We start from the raw sequence: 21885 nt of genomic DNA, 5'->3' as shown, positions 1-21885 counted from the left end.
CGTGGCCACTCCCGGCCACCACAGCCTCGACCTGCTGGGCTCCGGCAATCCTTCCGCCTTAGCCTTCTGAGTAGCCGGAATTATAGGCATGTGCCACCACGCCCGGCTGATTTTTGGATTTATTGTAGAGATGAGGTCTCGCTGCCCAGGCGGGTCTCGAACCCGTGGGCTCAGGCAATCCACTCACCTCAGCCTCCCAAAGGCGCAGGATTACAGGCTGAGCCACCGAGCCTGGCTATGAATTTTTAAGGTATCTTTGTATACCTTAAAAATTCAGGACTTGCAACAGAGTAAATGTGAACGGCTTCACAGGTAGGAATAAATGGTTAATATTGGAAATCTGGCAGATACAGAAAAGTAGAAAGAAATGACAGGTCAGTTTTGACTAGGGAAGATGAGAAAATGTAAGTATTCAAGGAACAGTGTAAAACTGAGTGAGTGGAATTTCGGGAGAAGGTGGGAAGGAGAAAAGCAATGGGAAGTAATGCCAGAAAGTTGGCGTAAAGCCTCATGTATCCCATACAGTGCTAAGTATCCTACTTGACCTACAGGATCTTCCTCTCTTCCTCCCTCTCTCCTTCCGTCTCCTTATCTCTGTCAGAATGCTGAGGGTTTACAAGAGAAATTTTGGAGCTTAATTGAGGGGTCCTTCTCTGTTTTACTAAAGATGCAGTCATCTTGTCTCTCCTTGTTTGGGGCTTGCATCTGATAGCTTGAACACAAACCATGCTGTTGACAGGTACAGCTGGTCTTGAGAAAAACAGGAAGCAGAGTGGGCAGCATCTCGATTTTTGCTTTCATCTTTAGTGTCCTATGGTCTTCAACACACTCGTGTCTAGGATATATTTTCCTGAAAGTTGCTTCAGAAACAGCTGAAGGTAGCACTAGGATGAATTGCTATGTTGCTTTGACTGTGTATTTCATCATCTCTTTAAACCTTTGTTTTTTTCATTTGTGTGGATAGACTCTAAGGTAATCCCAGTGGTTCTAACCTCCTAGTGTTCACATCTCTGTATAATCCCCTCTCCTTGATTGTGGGCAGGACCTGTTTCTTCTAAGCAACAGAATCTGGCAATGATGATAGCTATCACTTCCATGATTATACTTATATGTGTGTGTATATATGTATCTGTGTATTCATCTTGTTAGCAGACACACCTTAGGGACTCTTCCTGAGTGGCTTTCAGGCAGTAAACTGTCATGAAGTAAGTGTTTGGAGGAGGGGGAAGCCCACATTTCAAGGAACTGGGCAGCTTCTGGGAGCTGAGGTTGCCTGAGGGAAACTGAATTACTCAGTCATGCAGCCATAGGAAGTGAACTCTGCTAACAGTCTGAGTGAGTGAGCTTGGGAGTAAGTTCTTCCCCAGTGGTCTCTCCATATGACAATGAGCCCAGCCAACCTTTTGATTGCAGCTTCGTGAGATTTCAGTAGAGGGTAGCTAAATCATGCCTAGATTCCAGGCCCATAGATACTGTGAGATGAAACCATATTGTTTTCAGCCCTTAGGTTTGTGGTAATTTGTTCTACAGCATAGAAAACTAATATATAAAATAAAATACCACCTGCCTGTCATTGTTAACTGTTAAAATGCCAAGGTAATATAACATTGAGTAGACCCTCAGTAATGTTCAGTATTTGTGGGAGGCCTGGATTTGTGTTCTAGTTCAACAATTATTAGCAGTGTAAGCTTGATAAGTTAGTCTTACTGAGTGTCACATTTCTTTGTTGTATTACTTTAAAGATTAAATGAGATAAGGCAAATAAAAAGATAGTTGATTTGTCTAGTACTGTGCCTGGCTCTTAGTAAATGCTTATTCGGTCAGTTGTTATTAATGCTCAACTTCATCGAGAGGCAGGATTGTGGGCATTAAGCTCAGCTGAGATGGAGGGGGTGATAGAGTCAATGTTCTGAATGTATCTGATCTCAGTAGTAGGAACGGGAGGAGAAATAGCTTCTGATTCTCTTTTCCCAACCTGCCCCTGCTGTTCTCTGCTCCATCTGACCTGTAGAACAACATAGCAGAAGTCAGAGAGCTGTCTTCCAAGCTGGTGACCGAAGATGTGCTGAAGCATGTCAGCATTTTGCTCCATAGTAGCAAAATGGAAGTCGGCTATTTTGCTGCTGGTATCATCGCCCACCTGACATCTGACGGACAGCTCTGGATGGCCCATGACTTTCAGAGGCGTGCTCTTCTTCAAGATCTGGTACAGGAGCCATTTTTCTTTACTAAATCTGGTGTAATCTCTTATTACAGAAAACTTATCTTTCTAGATCATAATATATGATTACTGTAGAAAATGGGAAAAATACAGAAAAACCAAGAAGAAAAAAATTGTAACTTTCCACCCAAAGCTAATCTCTGTTAACATTTTGTTGCATTCCTTGTAATACTTTTTCTTTGTTGTTTTTTTTTTGAGTTGGAGTCTCACTCCTGGCCAATGCAGCCTCTACCTGCTGGGCGCAGGCAATCCTTCCGCCTCAGCCTTCTAAGTAGCTGGAACTATAGGCATGCATCACCATGCCCAGCTAATTTTTGATTTATTGTAGAGATGAGGTTTCACCACGTTGCCCAGGGGGGGTCTCCAACCCGCGGACTCAGGCAATTCACTCACTCAGCCTCCTAAGGCACAGGATTACAGGCTGAGCCACTGAGCCTGGTTTAGCCCCAGCCTTTCAAGTAGCCCGAACTACAGGCATGCACTACCGTTCCCAGCTCATTTTAAATTTATTTATTGTAGAGATGGGGTCTCGCCAAGTTGCCTGGGTTCGTCTCGAACCTGTGGACTCAGGTAATCCACTCACCTCAGCCTCCCAAAGTGCTGGGATTACACCAAGCCTGGCCAACTTTTATTTTATTTTTTGTTTTTTGAGTTGGAGTCTCACTCTCACCCAGGCTGTAGTGTAGTGGTACATTCATGGTCACCTCAAGCTGCTGGGCTCAGGCAATCCTTCTGCCTCAGCCTTCCCAGTAGCTGGAACCATAGGCGCACACTACCAAGCTGGCTAATTTTTAAAAAAAATTTTATTGTAGAGACATGGGCTCAGGCAATCTTCTTGCCTCTGCCTCCCAAAGTGCTGGGATTACAGGCTGAGCCACTGAGCCTGGCCTGGCCTGGCCACCTTTTATTTTAAATCATTTTTACTATTCTGTTAATGGTGTTTAAGGAAGGAGTTGAGGAAAATGCATGCTTGGTTCACTATCTTTTTTTTTTTTTTGAGTTGGAGTCTCACTGTGTCGCCCAGACTGGAGTGCAGTGGCCGCTCCTGGCCACCACAACCTCAGCCTGCTGGGCTTCGGCGATCCTTCTGCCTCAGCCTTCCAAGTAGCCGGAATTACAGGCGTGTGCTACCACGCCCAGCTGATTTTTTTTGATTTATTGTAGAGATGAGGTCTCGCCAGGTTGCCCAGGTGGGTCTCGAACCCACGGGCTCAGGCAGTCCACTTGCCTCAGCCTCCCAAAGTCACAGGATTACAGGCTGAGCCACTGAGCCTGGCTGGTTCACTATCTTTAAAGAGAATCCTCTATCACATTTTTACCCACATGACTTTTGCTCATATATTCTGCATATATAATGATTATCTGATTGATGTTGTGCCAAGTTGGTGTATCTAAATTTGTTCATTTTTTATTTATTTATTTTTTTGAGTTGAGGTCTCACTCTGTCGCCCAGACTAGAGTGCAGTGGCACACTTCCGGCCACCGCAGCCTTGCCCTGCTGGGCTCCGGCGATCCTTCAGCCTCAGCCTTCCGAGTAGCTGGAACTACAGGCATGCACTACCACGCCTGGCTAATTTTTGATTTATTGTAGAGATGAGGTCTTTGCCACGTTGCTCGGGCAGGTCTCGAACCCACAGGCTCAGGCAATCCACTCACCTTGGCCTCCCAAAGCACTGGGATTACAGGCTGAACCACCGAGGAGCCTGGCCTAAATTTGTTTAATCATTCTTGAATTTTGAAAATTTTTGTTGTAAATGATGGAATACAATATTAGAATTTTGATTTCTCTCTTCTGGTATAGCATGCAACCATCCAGATTTGGCCAAGTTCAAGTTGTAAGATGACAGCATTGGTAACCTACAGGTAATTTTGTTGTTGTTGTGCCTTTCCTAAAGCTTGTTCCCAGTGTATTCAATGATACAGTGATAGAGTAGAGTTAGGTTTGTGTTCAAATCCTATTTTGCTGTAGGACTGCGAAAATCATTTCGAGAAAATGTGAGACTCAGTTTCTTTTATTTGTTTGTTTGCTTTTTTTTTTTTTGAGTCAGAATATCACTCTGTCGCCCAGACTGGAATGCAGCGTCCGCTCCCGGCCACCGCAGCCTCGACCTGCTGAGTTCTGGCGATCTTTCCACCTCAGCCTTCCAAGTAGCTGGAACCACAGGCGCGTGCTACCACACCCGGCTCATTTTTGATTTATTGTAGAGATGAGGTCTCGCCAAGTTGCCCAGGCTGGTCTCTAACCCAGCAATCCACTCCCCTCAGCCTCCCAAAGGCGCGAGATTACAGGCTGAGCCACCGAGCCTGGCTTTATTTGTTTTTTGTATTTTGGGGGTTTTTTTGAGTTGGACTCTTACTCTGTTGCCCAGACTGGAGTGCAGTGGCATGCTCCCGGCCACCATAGCCTCGACTTGCTGGGCTCTGGCAATCCTTCCACCTCAGCCTTCCAAATAGTTGGAACTACAGGCATTCTCTACCATGCCTGGCTAATTTTTGATTTATTGTAGAGATGAGGTCTCGCCAAGTTGCCCGAGTGGTTCTCAAACCAGCGGGTTCAGGCAATCCACTCACCTTGGCCTCCCAAAGGGATTACAGGCTGAGCCATCCAGCCCGGCTCATTTGTTAAATAAAGCTGACAGTGTGTAGATTGAGAATGAAATGAGATACTGAATGTATAGTATTTAACACAGAATGCAGTTTCTTACATGATGGCTCATATTGTATGCTCAGTAATATGTCAGTAATCAGTGAGGACTTGACTCTGTTGGGAAAGTTAAAAATTATTATGTCCCTGAACATTAGCCTGAGTTCTTAATCTTTGTACTTTTCTAGATCACTCAAGGCATTTTTCCCACTCCTTGGCAACTTCTCTCAACCAGAGGTTCAGCTTTGGGCACTATGGGCCATGTACCATATCTGCAGTAAAAACCGTAAGTATTCCATATGTATTCAAGACATAATAATTTTCTAGCTATTTCTCCGTGTAATAAGTTCGGGATGAATTTTTGAAATAATTGTTCACCTCTGTCCTCTGAATTTAGCTGTTTTTAAAAAGAAACTGAAGAACCTTCTCGTTTTTTGGGGGTTTTTTTTGAGTAGGAGTCTCACTCTGCCACCGAGACTGGAGTGCAGTCTCACTCTGCCACCGAGACTGGAGTGCAGTGGCTGCTCCTGGCCACCGCAGCCTCGACCTGCTGGGCTCCGGCGATCCTTCCGCCTCAGCCTTCCAAGTAACTGGAACTACAGGCATGCGCTACCACACCCGGCTAATTTTTTAATTTATTGTAGAGATATGGTCTCACCAAGTTGCCCAGGCAGGTCTCGAACCCGCGGGCTCAGGCAATCCACTCACCTCAGCCTCCCAAAGGCGCGGGATTACGGGCTGAGCCGAACGTTCTCATTAGTTTAAAAAATGCTACAGAATTAGTCATATATTGGGAGTAGATATCAAGCAATAGAGAATGTGAAACTCTGCTCCCACTTCTGTTCCCCACAGGTAAGCACCGATAATATCTGATAACTATCTTTTCAGATACTTTTCTGTATCCATGCAATATTTAGTGTATGCTGTATATATATGAAATACGATATTTTGAAACAAAATGGGCTTATTCTGTGCATACTATCCTATGGCTTGTTCTTTTCACTCGACAGTTTATCAGTAACAATCTTTGTAATGGTCTGTGGGAAACTTGGCGGCCAGAAATCAGGGGTTATTTCCCATTCAGATTAAATGTTTTTACGTGTTTTGCTGTTTAAATTCTCCTTTGACAATTTTTAGTTTATTATAGAAAACTTTTCAGGATTATTACAGAAATTTTGCTGTTACTATATAAGAGATACAAACTATGATTCTATATTAGAAAACCCAAGAGACAGTGTTTTAAATTAAAGGTTTAAGCTGGGTGCGGTGGCTTATACCTGTAAACCTAGCACTTTGGGAGGTGAAGGTGAGAGAATTGCCTGAGCCCACAGGTTCAAGACCAGTTGGACAACTTGGCAAGACCTCGTCTTTACAATAAATCAACAAATTAGCTGGGCATGGTGATGTGCTCCTGTGGTTTCAGCTACTTGGAAGGCTGAGGAAGACAAAGGAATCACCTGAGCCCAGCAGGTTGAGGCTGTGGTGGCTGTGATCGTGCCTCTGCACTCCAGCCTGGGTGACAGAGTAAGACTCCAACTAAAATAAAAAATAAAATAATTAACAGTTTAGCATGTTGACTAGCTATAAATTAAATCTACAAAAACCAACAGTTGTCTAATACCAGCAAAAATCAGAAAATGTAATTAAGGAAAAAGATAACATTCACATTATAAACAAAATATTTAAAAAGGGCTTAGGCCGGGCACAATGGCTTAAGCCTGTAATTCCAGCACTTTAGGGGACCAGGGCGAGAGGATTACTTGAGCCTGCGGGTTCGAGACCAGCCTGGGCAACATGGTGAGACTTCGTTTCTACAACAAATCAAAAAATTAGCTGGGTGTTATAGCACATGCCTGTAGTTCCAGCTACTGGGAAGGCTGAGGGGAAGGATCGCCAGAACCTAGTGGGTCTATGCTGGGAAAGCCGTGAGCATGCCACTGCACTTTAGCCTGGGCAACGGAGTTGAGACCTCTACTTTAAAAAAATGGCTTCAACAAGTTACAAGATGTATATGCAGAAAACTATGAGATAATTTAAAACCCTGAAATATGAAACATGCTATGTAAAAGACGTATTTACACAGATGTCAGTTGTTTTTACTTTATGGATATAGTACAATTCAAGTGAATAGGTAAGAGATTAGGTGGTCTGAAAATTATTCTAAAGTTTATCTGGCACAATAAAGAGCAAAAAACTAACACAGAATAATGATTTTTAGGGGTGCCTGTAATTCCAGTGCTTTGGGGGCCAAGATTTTAAAACCACCCTGGATAATTTAGCGAGAACTTGTCTCTATAAAAGTTTTTTTTTTTAAATTAGCTGAATGTGGTGGCATGTGCCTGTGGTTCCATATACTCAGGTGGCTGAGGTGGGAGTATCCCTTGAGTCCTGGATTTAGAGGCTGCAGTGAGCTATGATTGCACCACTGCACTGTAGCCTGGGCAAATGTTAGACCCTGTCTCTTTTTTTTTTTTTTGAGTTGGAGTTTCACTCTGTCAACCAGACTGGAGTGCAGTGGCCACTTCCGGCCACCGCAGCCTCGACCTGCTGGGCTCCCACGATCCTTCTGCCTCAGCCTTCCGAGTAGCCGGAATTACAGGCATGCGCTACCACGCCCGGCTGATTTTTTGATTTATTGTAGAGATGAGGTCTTGCTGCCCAGGCGGGTCTCGAACCCGCCGGCTTAGGCAATCCACTCACCTCAGCCTCCCAAAGGCGCGGGATTATAGGCTGAGCCACGGAGCCCGGCTACCCTGTCTCTTTTAAAAAGAAAAAAGAAAAAAAGGATTTTAGGTGCTTGCCTTAACGCTTCTCTTAACATTATAAAAAGATACCATGAGTGGCACTGACATATGAATAGATAGCAGAGCAGTGGATCAGAGCTGCCCTGAAACAGACTCCAGTATATTCAGTTACAACAGGAGTAACCATAAAAGCAGCTAAAATTTAGTTGAGTATTTACTTATATGCCAAGCAGTGTTGAAAAGTCTTTATGAGTAACTCATTTAATTTTCACAAAACCTGGGAGGGTGTAGCATCATTATTACTATTATTATTATCCATATATCACAGATGAGGAAACTAATTCACAAAGAATCAGTAACTTGTCAATAAAACAACTAGAGCCAACGTTCTAATCTAGTGATCTGACTTCAGAGTAATCACTATTAATAAGACTACTCAGTGTTTTCTTCACTGTATGGATATAATAATTTATTCAACCAGTCTCCTTTGAATGGGCATCGTTTCCACTCTTTTCTTTTTACAAACACTGCTTCAATAAATAATTACATAAATATAAGTAGAAAAAGATACACATGTGCAAAGTAGTGTGGCAGTTTAGAGGACAGATTCTGGAACCGGACTACCTGTGTGCAGAGTCATTTCCTCTTCTATGAATTTTCTGTTGATGGTCCTTTGTATGCTTTTTGTCTTTTTTATTTGAAAGAACACTGTATAGAAGGTCTTTGTGATAATGTGGTAAATATATTTTTCCCAGTTTATTGTCTGATTTTGTTTGTTGTATTTAAGTATTTTATTTTTATTGTATTAATTTATTTTGGAATTGGGGTCTCTGTTGCCCAGGCTATTGTCACAGCTCACTGCAGCCTCGACCTAGTCTCATGTGATATTTCCTCCTCAGTCTCCAGAGTATCTGGGACTGCAGGTGTGTGTCACCATGTTCAGCTAATTTTTTGATTTATCATAGAGACAAGGTCTCACCATGTTGCCCAGGTAGGTCTTGAACTCCTGGGCTCAGGGAATCCTCTTGTCTTGGCCTCTCAAAGTGCTGGAATTATAGGTGTGAGTCCCTGTGCCTGGCCAGAATTCTTTTTTTTTTTTTCTGAGTGTTGGCGTCTTACTCTGTCGCTAGAATGCAGTGGCATGCTCACGGCCACCACAGCCTCAACCTGCTGGGCTCAGGCAGTCCTTCTGCTTCAGCCTTCCAAGTTGCTGGAACTATAGGCTTGGTAACCAAGTTGCCCAGGCTGGTCTTGAACCCCTGAGCTTAGGCAATTCTCTCGCCTTGGCCTCCCAAGGTACTGGGATTGCAGACTTGAGCCACTGTGCCTGACCCAGAATTATTCTTTATGAGAGCTGAGCCCACGTGACCCAAATACCACCCACAAGGCCCCAGCTCCCAACAATAACATATTGAGGAATTAAATTTCCAACACGTCAACTTCTGGGGATTATACTCAAACCATAGCACATTTTTGTTTCTTTGTGCTTTCTTGACATTTGCTTTAGGTGTGGTTTCAAGTTCATTATTTCTTTTCTTAACTGAGTCTTAAGTCTGCTTTTTGACTGATTAAGTGTTTACTTTCCGTGACACATTAAAAACATGTATAATTTCTATTTGCTTTTTCAAATATTTGCTTTTTATTCTTAAAAGTAATTATTTTGCGGTCTTTATCTGACCTTATTGTGTGTGCTATGTTGAGGTGGGTTGGTCTAATCTAGCTGTTTTTTTTTTTTTATTATGAGATCGCCTTTCACAGGGCTTGTTGTTTTTCTTTTTTTTTTTGAGTTGGAGTCTCACTGTCACCCAGACTGGAGTGCAGTGGCTGCTCCCGGCCACTGCAGCCTCGACCTGCTGGGCTCCGGTGATCCTTCCGCCTCAGCCTTTCAAGTAGCGGGAATTACAGGTGTGCGCTACCACGCCCGGCTAATTTTTTGATTTATTGTAGAGATGAGGTCTCGCCAAGTTGCCCAGGTGGTCTCGAACCCGCCGGCTCAGGCAATTCACTCACCTCAGCCTCCCAAATTGCGGGATTACAGGCAGGGCTTGTTGGTTTTCTGTGAGACTATTTTAGAATAGATTTATTCATTCAGCACAGTTTCATACTTGCTTCTGTGAAGTGCTCCAGAGGTTTCCCTAGGCTTGGGTTATTGATTGATTGATTATTTGATTGAAATGAGGTCTTGCTATGTTGCCCAGGCTGGTCTCAAACTCCTGGGCTCAAACAATTCTCCTGCCTTGGCCTCTCAAAGTGCTGAGATTACAAGCATGACCCACTACCCCACACTCCCCCTACTGGGAATATACCCTGAAGAACTCAAATCACTCTATAAAAAAGATACCTGCACACATATGTTTATTGCAGCATTGTTCACGATAGCAAGATTATGGAACCAACCATGCTATCCATCAAAAGAGGACTGGATTAAAAAAAATGTACTTGTACACAGTGGAATATTACGCAGCCATAAAAAAGAACAAAATCATTAATTTCGCAGCAATCTGGATAGAATTAGAGTTTATAATACTGAGTGATCTCTCACAGAAACAAAGATCTGAGTATCACATGTTCTCACTCTTAAGTGGACCTTGAACAACTACTGTAATACTCTAAGAAAAGGATTGACAGTGGTGGGAAATTATGGGGGGGGCAGGGAGGGAAAGGGAGGTGGGATTAACGGTAATCAATATCTGTCTGGGGAAAGGGGGGCACACCTCATCAACAAGGGTCTCTGCACAATGAATATTTGTATACCTAACCCTTAACTGTACCCCACTATTTTATTTTATTTTATTTTATTTTATTTTATTTTATTTTTTTGAGTTGAAGTCTCACTCTCACCCAGACTGGAGTGCAGTGGCCACTCCCAGCCACCGCAGCCTCGACCTGCTGGGCTCCGGCGATCCTTCTGCCTCAGCCTTCCAAGTAGCTGGAAGTACAGTGTACACTACCATGCCTGGCTGGTTTTTGATTTATTGTAGAGATAAAGTCTCGCCAAGTTGCCCAGCCGGGTCTCGAACCCTCAGGCTCAGGCAATCCACTCACCTCAGCCTCCCAAAGCACGGGATTACAGCCTGAGCCACCGAGCCCAGCTCACAATTTTAAAATAAAAAATATATTAAAAAAAAGCATGAACCACTGTATCCAGCGTTGGCTGAATTTTTAAACTTAATTTCTTAGCAACATTCAGGTAGTGTAAATCCAAACCCTATTACCCACTTGATACTGTGGTAATGAATATTCAGGAGACCTCTGCTGCTCCTATGTAGGTCTAGTGCCCAGGCCAAGACAGAAATGCTTCATTGTCTTATCCTTTCTCTTGTGTAACCTTTTTTTTTTTTTTTTGAGTTGGAGTCTCACTCTGTTGCCCAGACTGGAGTGCAGTGGCTGCTCCCGACCACCACAGCCTCGACCCACTGGGCTCCGGCGATCCTTCCGCCTCAGCCTTCCAAGTAGTCGGAATTACAGGTACGCGCTACCATGCCCGGCTGATTTTTTTGATTTATTGTAGAGATGAGGTCTCACCAAGTTGCCCAGGCAGGTCTTGAACCTGCGGGCTCAGGCAGTCCACTCACCTCAGCCCCCCAAAGCGCGAGATTACAAGCTGAGCCACCGAACCCGTTTTGTGTAACCTTTTGAGTATCCAGCTTTATGCACTGATTTTTTGCTTCCAACTTTGCAAGTTAAAATCTAAATGCCTAGATTACTAAGACTAATGGTCTCCTTCTGCCCCAGGATAGCTGCAGGTTTGCTTATGTGAGCTCAAGTGCTCTCTGCTCTGTGTTTCTGGCTCCTGGAAAATTTTACTTTGTGCATTCATCTATGCATTTAAAAATGTGTGAATTAGTCTGGGCGCAGTGGCCCAGCTTGTAATCCAGCACTTTAGGTGGCCGAGGCAAGTGGATTGCCTGAGCCCGCAGGTTTGAGACCAGCCCAGGCAACCCGGTGAGACCTCGTCTCTACAATATAATTTTTTTAAAAAGCCGGGCTTGGTGGCTCAGTCTGTAATCCCGCACTTTGGAAGGCTGAGATGAGTGGATTGCCTGAGGCCGTGGGTTCGAGACCCGCCTGGGCAACTTGGTGAGACTTCATCTCTACAATAAATAAAAAAATCAGCCGGGCGTGGTAGCGTGTGCCTGAAATTCCGGCTACTGAGAAGGCTGAGGCGGAAGGATTGCTGGAGCCCAGCAGATCGAGGCTGCAGTGGCTGGGAGCAGTCACTGTACTCCAGTCTGGGCGACAGAGTGAGACTCCAACTCAAAAAAAAGAAAAAAAAAAAATAGCCAGGCGTGGTCGCACGCATCTGTAGTTCCAGCTACAGGGAAGGCTGAGGCAGAAGGATCGCTAGAGCCCAGAAGGTCGACGCTAGGGTGACCTTGAGTGTACATGCCACTGCACTCCAGCCTGGGCGAAGTAGTGAGACTCCAACTCAAAAAAAAAAAGTGTGAATTATATTTTATTCAGCATCTAGTGTTGTCAGGTTACTTAGTCCAACATATTGCCTGAACTGCAAATGTATGTTTTTATAATTAAAAATGTGCATCTTTTTGCAGATTAAATAGCGATGTCTAGAAGTAAATATACTAAAATGATAATCTGTTATCTCATTGCAGAAGCCAAGCATTATTTAAGTTTTGACGTACTTCTTTGAAATTGACTCATTTTATCTGTTAATTCCTGGACCAACAGGATTAAACCTACTTATTCTTCAGAAAGGTGAACAGACTATCTTGAGAATATTTAAAATGTCAGGTTCCCATGGAGTGTCTTTGCTTGATTTTCTTTCAGCCAGCAAATACTGCAAACTGTTAGTGGAAGAAGGCGGATTACAGCTTTTGTGTGACATCCTGGAGCACACTGAGGCAAACCCCCAAGCACAGCAGATTGCAGCCTCCATTCTCGATGACTTCACAATGCATTTCCTGAATTTTCAGAGACCCTCCTCTGTGTGAGGTGGTCTTCCTAACCTAACGGGCTTCAGAGGCATACTCTCTGTTCCTCAGCATCAGGTCTTCTGGCCTGGCAGTAATTGGATGTTGAAATCGGTGGTTGTTGGAGTTTGTCAGTTGGCTGTTTCATTGCCCTTTTATTGTTGATTTTCTGTAAGTTACATAAAGGTTGAATTTGTTTGCTAGCCAGTATCCCAAGTCGAGGTGGAGTGATTCTGGGGATACCCTTCAGCAGCAATTTTGAAGAATCAAACCATAGATTCTGGGAATACTTGGGAGCTTGTGTTGGAATAGCTATGCCAGTTATTTTTCTCTAGGCCTAGACAATTTGTTCATTTTAGGAGCTTGTCAGGGAAGCAAGGCCTCTTGACCCAGAAGTAGAAAGGACCTATTGAGAGGTCTTGGTATTTGTTAAATTTCCTGAGTTCTTATTCAGAGCTATGTGAAACTACGGGAAGAGAAGTTGGGAAATATATGTTTATGAATATGTTCTTTAGAAGGCAGAACCTCCCTTGGAGGATGAGAGAAAAGAAATTTTTTAAAGAAATATTTATTTGTGTGTGTGTGTGTGTGTGTGTTTCCTCCCAGATACCCAAGAACTTTTCCTTTGAGGGGTGGAAGAAAGAGAAATAAATTTTTTACAGTTTTGCATTTTCTATCTTGGCCTTTTTCCCCGCAACTTGACAAGTTAAACTGAGTGAGCATAACATTCTGTATACATGGATGAGCAGGTGGGGCATGGTGGGACTTAGGCTTGAGGAAAGTGTTTAGATGAATAGATAAAAGATTATACGGAATGATGAATCTCCATTCCTCAAAATTTTACTTGGGTGAGACTGACAAAAACGGGAGGAAGTAGACAGCCAGAGGAAGACTTTGCCAAGCATTTCAAGGAAGTGTTCTTACCCAGGATGGAGATAGAAAAACACAAGCTTTTCTGAGAACCAGCCTTAACTGCAATATGGACTCCATCAGAAGCTTTTTTTTATTTGGAGTCTCACTCTGTCGCCCAGGCTGGAGTGTAGTGGCACACAGGTGGCCACTGTAGCCTCGACCTGCTGGGCTCAGGGACTCCTTCTGCTTCAGCCTTCCAAGTAACTGGAACTACAGGTATGCACTACCATGCCCGGATAATTTTTTTATTTATTGTAGAGACAAGGTCTCACCAAGTTGCCCAGGCTGGTCTTGAACTCCTGGGCTCAGGCAATCCTTTCGCCTTGGCCTCCCGAAGTGCTGGGATTACACGCTTGAGCTGCCACGCCTGGCCTCATCAGAAGCTTTTTCTATGTCTTCTGCAAAGCTGCTCTTAGGATAGAGTATGGACCCCTTCTTTGCCTCATTATTGATTATTAATGAATATGTTCTGTCATTTACTTGTTTAAATTTAAGTTTTTCAGAAAACAAAATAAATTCTTGCTTATTTTAGTGTATTTTAGGACTAATTTTTTCTTATTTCCCTGGCTTGGTCCAGACTTTTTTTTTGTTTTTTGTTTTTGAGTCGGAGTCTCACTCTGTCGCCCAGGCTAGAGTGTAGTGTCACACTCATGGGCCCCACAGCCTCGACCTGCTGGACTTGCGCAATACTTCTACTTCAGGCTTCCAAGTAGCTGGGACTATAGGTATGCGCCATCACGCCCGGCTAATTTTTTAATTTATTGTAGAGATGAGGTCTCATCAAATTTCCCAGGCTGGTCTCGAACCTGTGGACTCAGACAATCCTCTTACCTCGGCCTCCCAAAGTGCTGAGATCGTAGGTGTGAGCCACCACGTCCAGCTGGTCCAGACTCTTAACTGGAGTGCTGTGTACCATCTTTTGGAATCAAATGAGGAAGAAATTCATTCTTACTTATCTAAACTATGTTCCAAAAAACGATTACTAGTGTTTAACTAGAGAAGCAGAATTTGTAACATATTTTCTTCCATAAACCTTGGATTGTACTCTATTTTCTCACACCCTTCTGCGTGATTCTAAAAAAGGTATTTTGGTTTACTGACCTGGGTTCCAGTACCTCAGAGTGTTGTGTAAAAGATGGTAGCGTTTGCTAATGTGAGGATCTGTTGGGGACACCAGCATGTCTGTACCAGGCCCCCTTTCGAGTTTTGCCTCATTTACAGCCATCCTCATGGGTAGGTAAGTTTTATTCTCATATAACAGATGAGAAGGAGAAGGTTCAGTAAGGTTGTTACTTTCCTGAATTGTCTTAGCTGGTGTGGTTTGTGTTGATTGTAAGGCCTGAGTTTGTCTGTAACCCAGGATACAGGCATAACCTCGAGGGCACATTTTTATTTAGCAACAAATCAACAGTGCTACTCGTATGTGTCCATGCCTGTGGTTTAGTGACTGTAGGCCAGGGCTAGCCTTAGCTTAGCCAGAACTCAGATACGGTTAGAACACGAGCACAAGGCCATAGCTTAAGATGCAGCCTTAATACAAAAGGAGGGAGGGGTATTGAGACTAACATGGCTGTGTATTAGCCCCTTCCTTGTTTCTGTGTGTGTCATCCTCCTCTTCACCCTTGCTTATGCTGTTCCCCTCAGGTTTCTTCTGCTTTGCTTCACATGTGTGTGAATCCAGGCTTCAGTTCCAGTGCTACTTGCCCATTCCCTGATCCTCCCTTCTCAGTGCTCCTGAAGGCCATCAGAGATTTTCTTGCCATCCTGTAGTTTGCAAAACATTTTCACAGTGATGATCTCATTTGTTTCTCTCAAGATTATTCTAAATTAACAATTATAACACATTTATTGAACATGAGGTGTATTTATTTATTTAATCTTTACAACAGTTTCATTTTGCAAGTGAGAAAGCTAAGGCCTAGAGAGTTTAATAAGCAATTTGTCCTAGGTTGTTGGCAGAGAGCTGGGGTCTGCAGTCTGACTCCTGATATGTGTTCAGCCAATACCAGAGTTTACCTATTCTCTCTATTGTCCAGAGACAGAAACTGGGAGTAACTTAAATCTCTTGACATCTCTAGTAAGAGCCTGATAACAGAGAGGTCAGGACCTAAAGCCAGTGATACAAAGACAAAGGGGTCTGTTTTAGTGTCTATCATTGGAGTAGGGAGAGATAAGCATTCTCTGACAACAAACCCGGCACTAGCGACTAGCCAGGGTGAGGATAAGGAAGATAGGCAGTAGGTGGTATGGTGAGCACCTAGGTACTAGGCATCGTGCCAGTCATCTTACATCTATCATCATCCTATGAAGAAACTGACACCCAAAGAGGTGAAACGATGAGGGTGGGCCTGCTTCAAATTTTCCTTCTGGTTCCTTCTCTTTGAGGCATTCATCTCCTGTACTGAAGGTTAAATGGAGGTCACTCGCCAACAAATTTTGGGGGTCGCTTCTCCCTGAAGGCTGCCATGCCCTCCAGCCGGTCTCGGGTTGGGATGTTCTGCAACAGTGTACAGAATTTTAGTTTTGGGGGAGCAGGACCAGAGGCCAAAAAAACGTTGCTCAACAAACTTTGTCCAGCCCATGACAAAGCCAGGCTCCAAGTGTTTCCATTGTGTCTAGACTCTGGTGTTTGAGCCAAGCAAAGGTATACGCCTCAGTATATTCTTGGTTTTCTGGGGAAGCCATGAGCTTCTGCTTGCATGTTGCTTTCACGACTCCACAACACTCCCTGCCCTCCGCTGCAGTCTGATAGGAGGCTGCTTGACTGCAATTAGGCTTTGCAGCAAGAAATCTGGCTGTGAATCAAGGTGTATAGCTGGTTCACACTAGATTCTACAAGTTCCAGGACCCCTTACTTAGAAGTATTTTGGATATTCGTTAGCCTGGAGATTAGCATTTTTTATTTATTCAGGTATCAGAGACTGAACAGGTCAATCCCAGGCTTACAGCCTGGCCTTTATACTGACTGGTACAGGAACAGCAGAAGCTATTCTTCCATTTTCTCAAGTACCCGTGTATTCTGTGATTCTGGGCACCAAGTATGCAGGACATCCCTCCATACATTAGATGGTTGAGGAAACAGTCCAGAGAGAAGCACTGTGGCTCTCCTTGATCCACTCCCTGTTAGCCAGGAGGGGGTGGCGTGTAGTCAGACTGTGGGTTGGGAAGAACCTTTTAAATCGGCCATGTGCTATATAAGGTCCCCCCACTCTGGCCCAGTCTATGCTAAGAAGTAGGCATGGCCTGACAGCAGCCACTTACCTGGGCATAGCACATCCCTTCAATGGCCATCCCTGATGCAATGTCCACCTGCAAGAAAGAAGTGCTTCTTGGGTCAGCCTGACCTTGTCCGTCTCCACCCGAACTGGGAGCTATCTTGCCCTGTTGCCTACATGAGTTGACATGAGCAGTGATGGCCGTAATAAAGGAGCTCTTTACTGGAGAAGGAATACATTCACACAGTGACAGAACAGTGTTGGGAGAATGGGGTTGTGAGAAGAGTGGGGATCCATCCAGCCCATAGAGCTGAGGTGTTCCACCAGAGGATGGGAGCAGAGTCCAGCCAGTGTTCCTCCTTCCCACTTGGCTGCCTTACGATGCCTCCTGCCACTCCCGTTAGTTAACTTTGCTAGCTTCCACTGATCCCAGGAAGAAGGTCCTGGGCCTTATGACCTGGCCCCTGGCAGTTTCTCCAGTGCCAGGTCCCAGTGCTTACCAAGACTAGTACCAGCACTGTTCTAAGAGAAGTACTGTGTGTGTGTGTGCATGTATGTGTGTGGAAACGTACTTTTCACAGCAAGGGTTCTCTCTCATACATGTCTGAGAAATCTAAGACATAGAAAACTGAAATAATATATCAGAGTTCACAACAGCATGTGGAAGAGCTGGCCTTTGAACCCATTTGGTCCAGCACCAAGCCCATCCGCTGACGTGCATGCTGTGTGTCTCATTCCCATTCAGTCAATCTTCTTAATTACCTGCCTCTGTGTTTTGCTTATACTTTTCCTCTTCTGGAATTCTTATTCTTCCCTTGGCCCAACCCTAGAAAACTTTCATTAGCTCAGTACTGTCCAGTACAGTAGCCACCGGCCACATGTAGCCATCGAGCACTTGCAGCGTGATTAGTGCAAAGGAGAAACCCAACACGCTAGCTTTTAATTAAATTCTAAGGCCACCTGTGGCAGTCATAATGGACAGCACAGCTCTGACCTTTCTGGGGTGTTTGCTTGGTACCATTAACCTTTTATTAGTGTCTGTGTCTCTCTGTCCAGGGGCCACATTAACCCATCTCTGTGACCCAATTCCTAGCTCATGTCTAGATTGGGTGGGTGATGAGTGTGTGATGGGTAAGTTGTCGTCTAGGGGTGGATTACCTGCACCCAAGACACCACCCTAAACCCTACCCTTGGGGCCATGTTACTGACATCAGTACAAACCCCACAAAATGGACTAGGAGCCACAAGACCTGGCTTCTTTCTACTCCCTCTGTGACCTGGGACAAGGAATGTACCCTTTCTGAACCTGTCTTCTCTCTCCAAGGGAGAAAGAAGAGGATAAAATGTAAACAGTAATATCTGGCTAAACATCCCATTTTGGAGACGGTAAACTGAGAAGATAAGTGTCCCATTTTGGAGATAGGCAAAGAGAAAGAGGTACAGTCGAAGGCTGTTAGAAGAGTCCAGTTCCTAAGTTCTTTTCCACCTGTGCTGTCAGTCTTTGTGAGCAGTGAAAGCGCTGTGTTCCAGCCACACCTGACTTCAGTGGACCCAAGTCCCAGCCTCAAACCCTCTCACCTCCATTCCTCGGTCAATGGCCACTTTGCCCAGCCTCACAGCAATGGGGGCCTGGAGAAGGAAACAGCATGGTTGAGGGAACCCATGATTGGAGGTCTGAATTCACAAGAGGTACCTAGCTCTGTTGCAAGAGAGGGAGAGGTCTGGTCTAGTTAACAAGTGTTAGTCCTACCTGTTAGTTGAGGTTCCTTTTCATAATGCAGAAACCCAGACTCTGATCCCTGATCTTCCCACTCCTGCCACCCTTCCAGTGTGTACAACATACTACACTTTACGGAGTGCTTCCCTACCCACCTTCCAGGCTGGTAACACTACTCCTCCGTTTTATAGATGTGAAATTGAGGCATAGGGAGGGGGAAGCATTTGGCCCTGTTTATCTAGTGAGTCGTTGGTGAGGCTTGAATTGGCTCCTACCCACCTTTTCCACTGCTGCTTCCTTCCTCTGCCTCCTCTAGCAAACGCCCCCTCCACTTATGTAGGCAGGCTTTGCCCCAGCAGAGTGACAAAAGTCGGTGTTAGGAACTTGAGCTTTCAAGTCTGACAGGGCTGGCAACCTTTTTTTTTTTTTTTTTTGAGTTGGAGTCTCACTCTGTCGCCCAGACTAGAGTGCAGTGGCTGCTCCCGCTCACTGCAGCCTCGACCTGCTGGGCTCCGGCCATCCTTCCGCCCCAGCCTTCCAAGTAACTGGAACTACAGATGCACGCTACCACACCTGGCTAATTTTTGATTTATTGTAGAGACGAGGTCTTGCCAAGTTGCCCAGGTGGGTCTCGAACCCGCCGGCTCAGGCAATTCACTCACCTCAGCCTCCCAAAGCGTGGGATTACAGGCTGAGCCACCAAGCCCGGCTGACTGGCAACATTTTAACACAGCCACGTGGCAGCAGCATCATCTTTGCTTTGTCACTGGTCTTGCTTCCACAGCAGCCCTGGCAGTCCAGCCTCAGCCCCAGCCCCACTTCCAGGCAAGGGATGCATTTACTTCCTATCTTACTCACATGGTATGATCTGAAGTGTTATAAGACTTTATCAGGCTGGGCGTGGTGGCTCATGCCTGTAATCCCATCACTCTGGAAGGCCAGAACTAGAGGATTGCTTGAGCCCAGGAGTTCGAGACCAACCTGAACCTTGTCTACAAAAAATGTTAAAAATGTTAGTTGGGCATGGTAGCACATACTTGTGGTCCCAGCTACTTGGGAGGCTGAAGTGGAAGGATCGCCTGGACCCAGGAAGTTGAGGCGATGGTAAGCCATAATCATGTCACTGCATTTCAACTTGGGTGCCAGAGTGAGACCTCATTTTTTAAAAAAAGGGCCAGGCACAGTCGCTCACGCCTGTAATCCCAGCACTTTGGGAGGCCAAGGTGAGAGGATTGCCTGCACTAGGGGTTCAAGACCAGCCTGGGCAACATGGCGAGACCTCACCTCTACAATAAATTTTAAAAATCCAGCCGAGTGTGGTGGCATGCATCTGTGGCTTCAGCTACTTGGACGTCTGAAGTGGAAAGATCACCTGAGCCTGGCAGGTTGAGGCTGTGGTGGCTGTGAGCATGGTATTGCACTCTGGCATGGGCAACAGAGTGAGACTCCAACTCAAAAAAAAAAAAAACCCACAGGTAAACCCGTTATTTAAAAGATAATGCCTGTGCACTGTTTAAGAGGGAAGTGTGAGTGTTAAAGATGCAGACCTCGTGGATACTGGCAATTTTTTCTGGGCTGAGTGAACTCTGGAACCATTTGACGCTCTACTCAGAGTGATTTGTCCACTAGATGGCGGTCACCTACACCATCCCTGGCACTCACCAGTCCTGGAACACAGCTGAGAGCCCAAGGTTTGTTTTTCAGATTGCCAGAAGGTCCCAGCTATGGGATTAATGACTCTAGTACTAGCTTTTGTTAGGCTAGAAAAAAAAAAAGTCCAGGCAACAGTACCAGACTCCATTTATATACGGTGAAACCTTTAAAAAAATGAACACAAAACAAATGCTGTCGTTTTGTTTGTTGCCCAGGCTGGAGTGCAGAGGCACACTCACGGCCATCACAGCCTCGACCTGCTGGGCTCAGGCGATCCTTCCACCTTAGCCTTCCAAGTAGCTGGAACTATAGGCATGTACCACCGCACCCAGCTAGTTTTTCTTGACTTATTGTAGAGATGAGGTCTCGCCAAGTTGCCCAAACTATGGGCTCAGGCGATCCAATCACCTCGGCCTCCCAAAGTGCTGGGATTATAGGCAAGTGAGACACTGCGCCCGGCCCAATTTTTTGATTTATTGTAGAGACAAGATCTTGCCACATTGTCCAGGCTGGTCTCAAACAGATGGGCTCAGGCAATCCTCTCCCCTCTGCCTCCCAAAGTTCTGGGATTACAGACATGAGCCAGTGTGCCTGGCCCAAATGCTGTCTTTTAAACCAAACTCACTATCAATTTTAGAAAATGTAGTCCCTGACCTCCAAATTAACGAGCTCAGTTAAAAGAAAGGGTAGAATTATTTAAATCTAAAGGATAGGGGAGGATTGTTTCCAAGATTAAATACTTTAAAATTTTTTCATAATTCAGTATCTTTTAGTACTAAAATGATACGTGGTTAACCTTTTTATAGGCTTATTTGTAACTTTGTAACATGTTTGTAAGCTTTTTGTATTTGAAATGTGTTAAATATTTAGTTTCTCAGTTTTTAAAATGCTGTATATATTATGCACTCTTAAAGTAACAGGGCAGGCATGGTGGCTTATACCTGCAATCCCAGTGATACTTTGTCTCTACAAAAAATTAAAAAATTAGCCAGGCGTGGTGTCATATGCCTGTAGTCCCAGCTACTTGGGTGGGAGGCTAAGATGGATGAAGTATGGCCTGAGCCTAGGAGGGCAAGGCTGTGGTGAACCATCATTGTGCGCCGTTGCATTCCAACCTGGGCAACAGAGTGAGAACCTGACTCAAAAAATAACAGGTTTTGTTTTTTGTTTTGAGTTGGGAGTCTCACTCTGATTGGAGTTCAGTGGCCGCTCCCGGCCACCGCAGCCTGGACCTGCTGGGCTCCAGCGATCCTTCCGCCTCAGCCTTCCAAGTAGCTGGAACTACAGGCGCGCGCTACCACGCCCGGCTAATTTTTTGATTTATTGTAGAGATGAGGTCTCACCAAGTTGCCCAGGCAGGTCTCGAACCCGCGGGCTCAGGCAATCCACTCACCTCAGCCTCCCAAAGCGCAGGATTACAGGCTGAGCCACTAAGCCCGGCTAAATACCAAGTTTTTATGTCTCATTCTGTATTGTACAAAATACATACTGAAATACTCGTGTATTTTTCTGATACTGCAGTCACTTTTTGTGAACTTGATCAGTAAGCAGGTTACTGAACCTTTCTGTGTCTGTTTTCTCACAAATAAAACGGGAATAATCAACTCACCTGGATTGTTCTAATAATTGAGACACTGTGTTAAGGTACCTAGCTAGAAGTGTGTCTGACAGATGAGAGATACTCTGTATAGGTTTTTTTTTTTTTTTTGAGTTGGAGTCTCTCTCGCTCTGTCGCCCAGACTGGAGTGCAGTGGCCGCTCCCGGCCACCGCAGCCTCGACCTGCTGGACTCCGGCGATCCTTCCGCCTCAGCCTTCCGAGTAGCTGGAATTACAGGCACGTGCTACCC

At 44.9% G+C, this 21885-nt stretch overlaps 2 protein-coding genes across 4 annotated transcripts in view; one reads left to right on the top strand and one right to left on the bottom strand.

Moving 5' to 3' along the window:
- The window catches only part of ZYG11A (zyg-11 family member A, cell cycle regulator), a 66247-nt gene extending 53686 nt beyond the window's left edge, over window positions 1-12561 (top strand). Inside the window, exons 12-15 of the mRNA XM_021710858.1 lie at window positions 2012-2206; window positions 4023-4084; window positions 5054-5151; window positions 12398-12561. Of these exons, the coding sequence (XP_021566533.1) occupies window positions 2012-2206; window positions 4023-4084; window positions 5054-5151; window positions 12398-12561 (519 nt within the window). The remainder of the gene's footprint in view (window positions 1-2011; window positions 2207-4022; window positions 4085-5053; window positions 5152-12397) is intronic.
- A 2739-nt stretch (window positions 12562-15300) lies between these two features.
- The window catches only part of ECHDC2 (enoyl-CoA hydratase domain containing 2), a 15518-nt gene continuing 8933 nt past the window's right edge, over window positions 15301-21885 (bottom strand). For 2 of the 3 annotated variants that reach the window (XM_008054933.2, XM_021710860.1), the window contains 3 exons: window positions 18246-18296; window positions 16714-16761; window positions 15301-15949 (listed from right to left, as the gene is read on the bottom strand). In XM_008054933.2, the coding sequence (XP_008053124.2) occupies window positions 15872-15949; window positions 16714-16761; window positions 18246-18296 (177 nt within the window). In that variant the 3' untranslated portion in view covers window positions 15301-15871. The remainder of the gene's footprint in view (window positions 15950-16713; window positions 16762-18245; window positions 18297-21885) is intronic. The other variant, XM_021710861.1, reaches the window with a different exon arrangement.

Source organism: Carlito syrichta, unplaced genomic scaffold, assembly GCF_000164805.1.
Source record: "Carlito syrichta isolate Samal-C Ts95f unplaced genomic scaffold, Tarsius_syrichta-2.0.1 Scaffold301618, whole genome shotgun sequence".
Classification (NCBI taxonomy): Eukaryota; Metazoa; Chordata; class Mammalia; order Primates; family Tarsiidae; genus Carlito; species Carlito syrichta.
The sequence above is the reverse complement of the archived record's forward strand: the minus strand, read 5'-3'. Positions and strand labels throughout refer to the sequence as shown.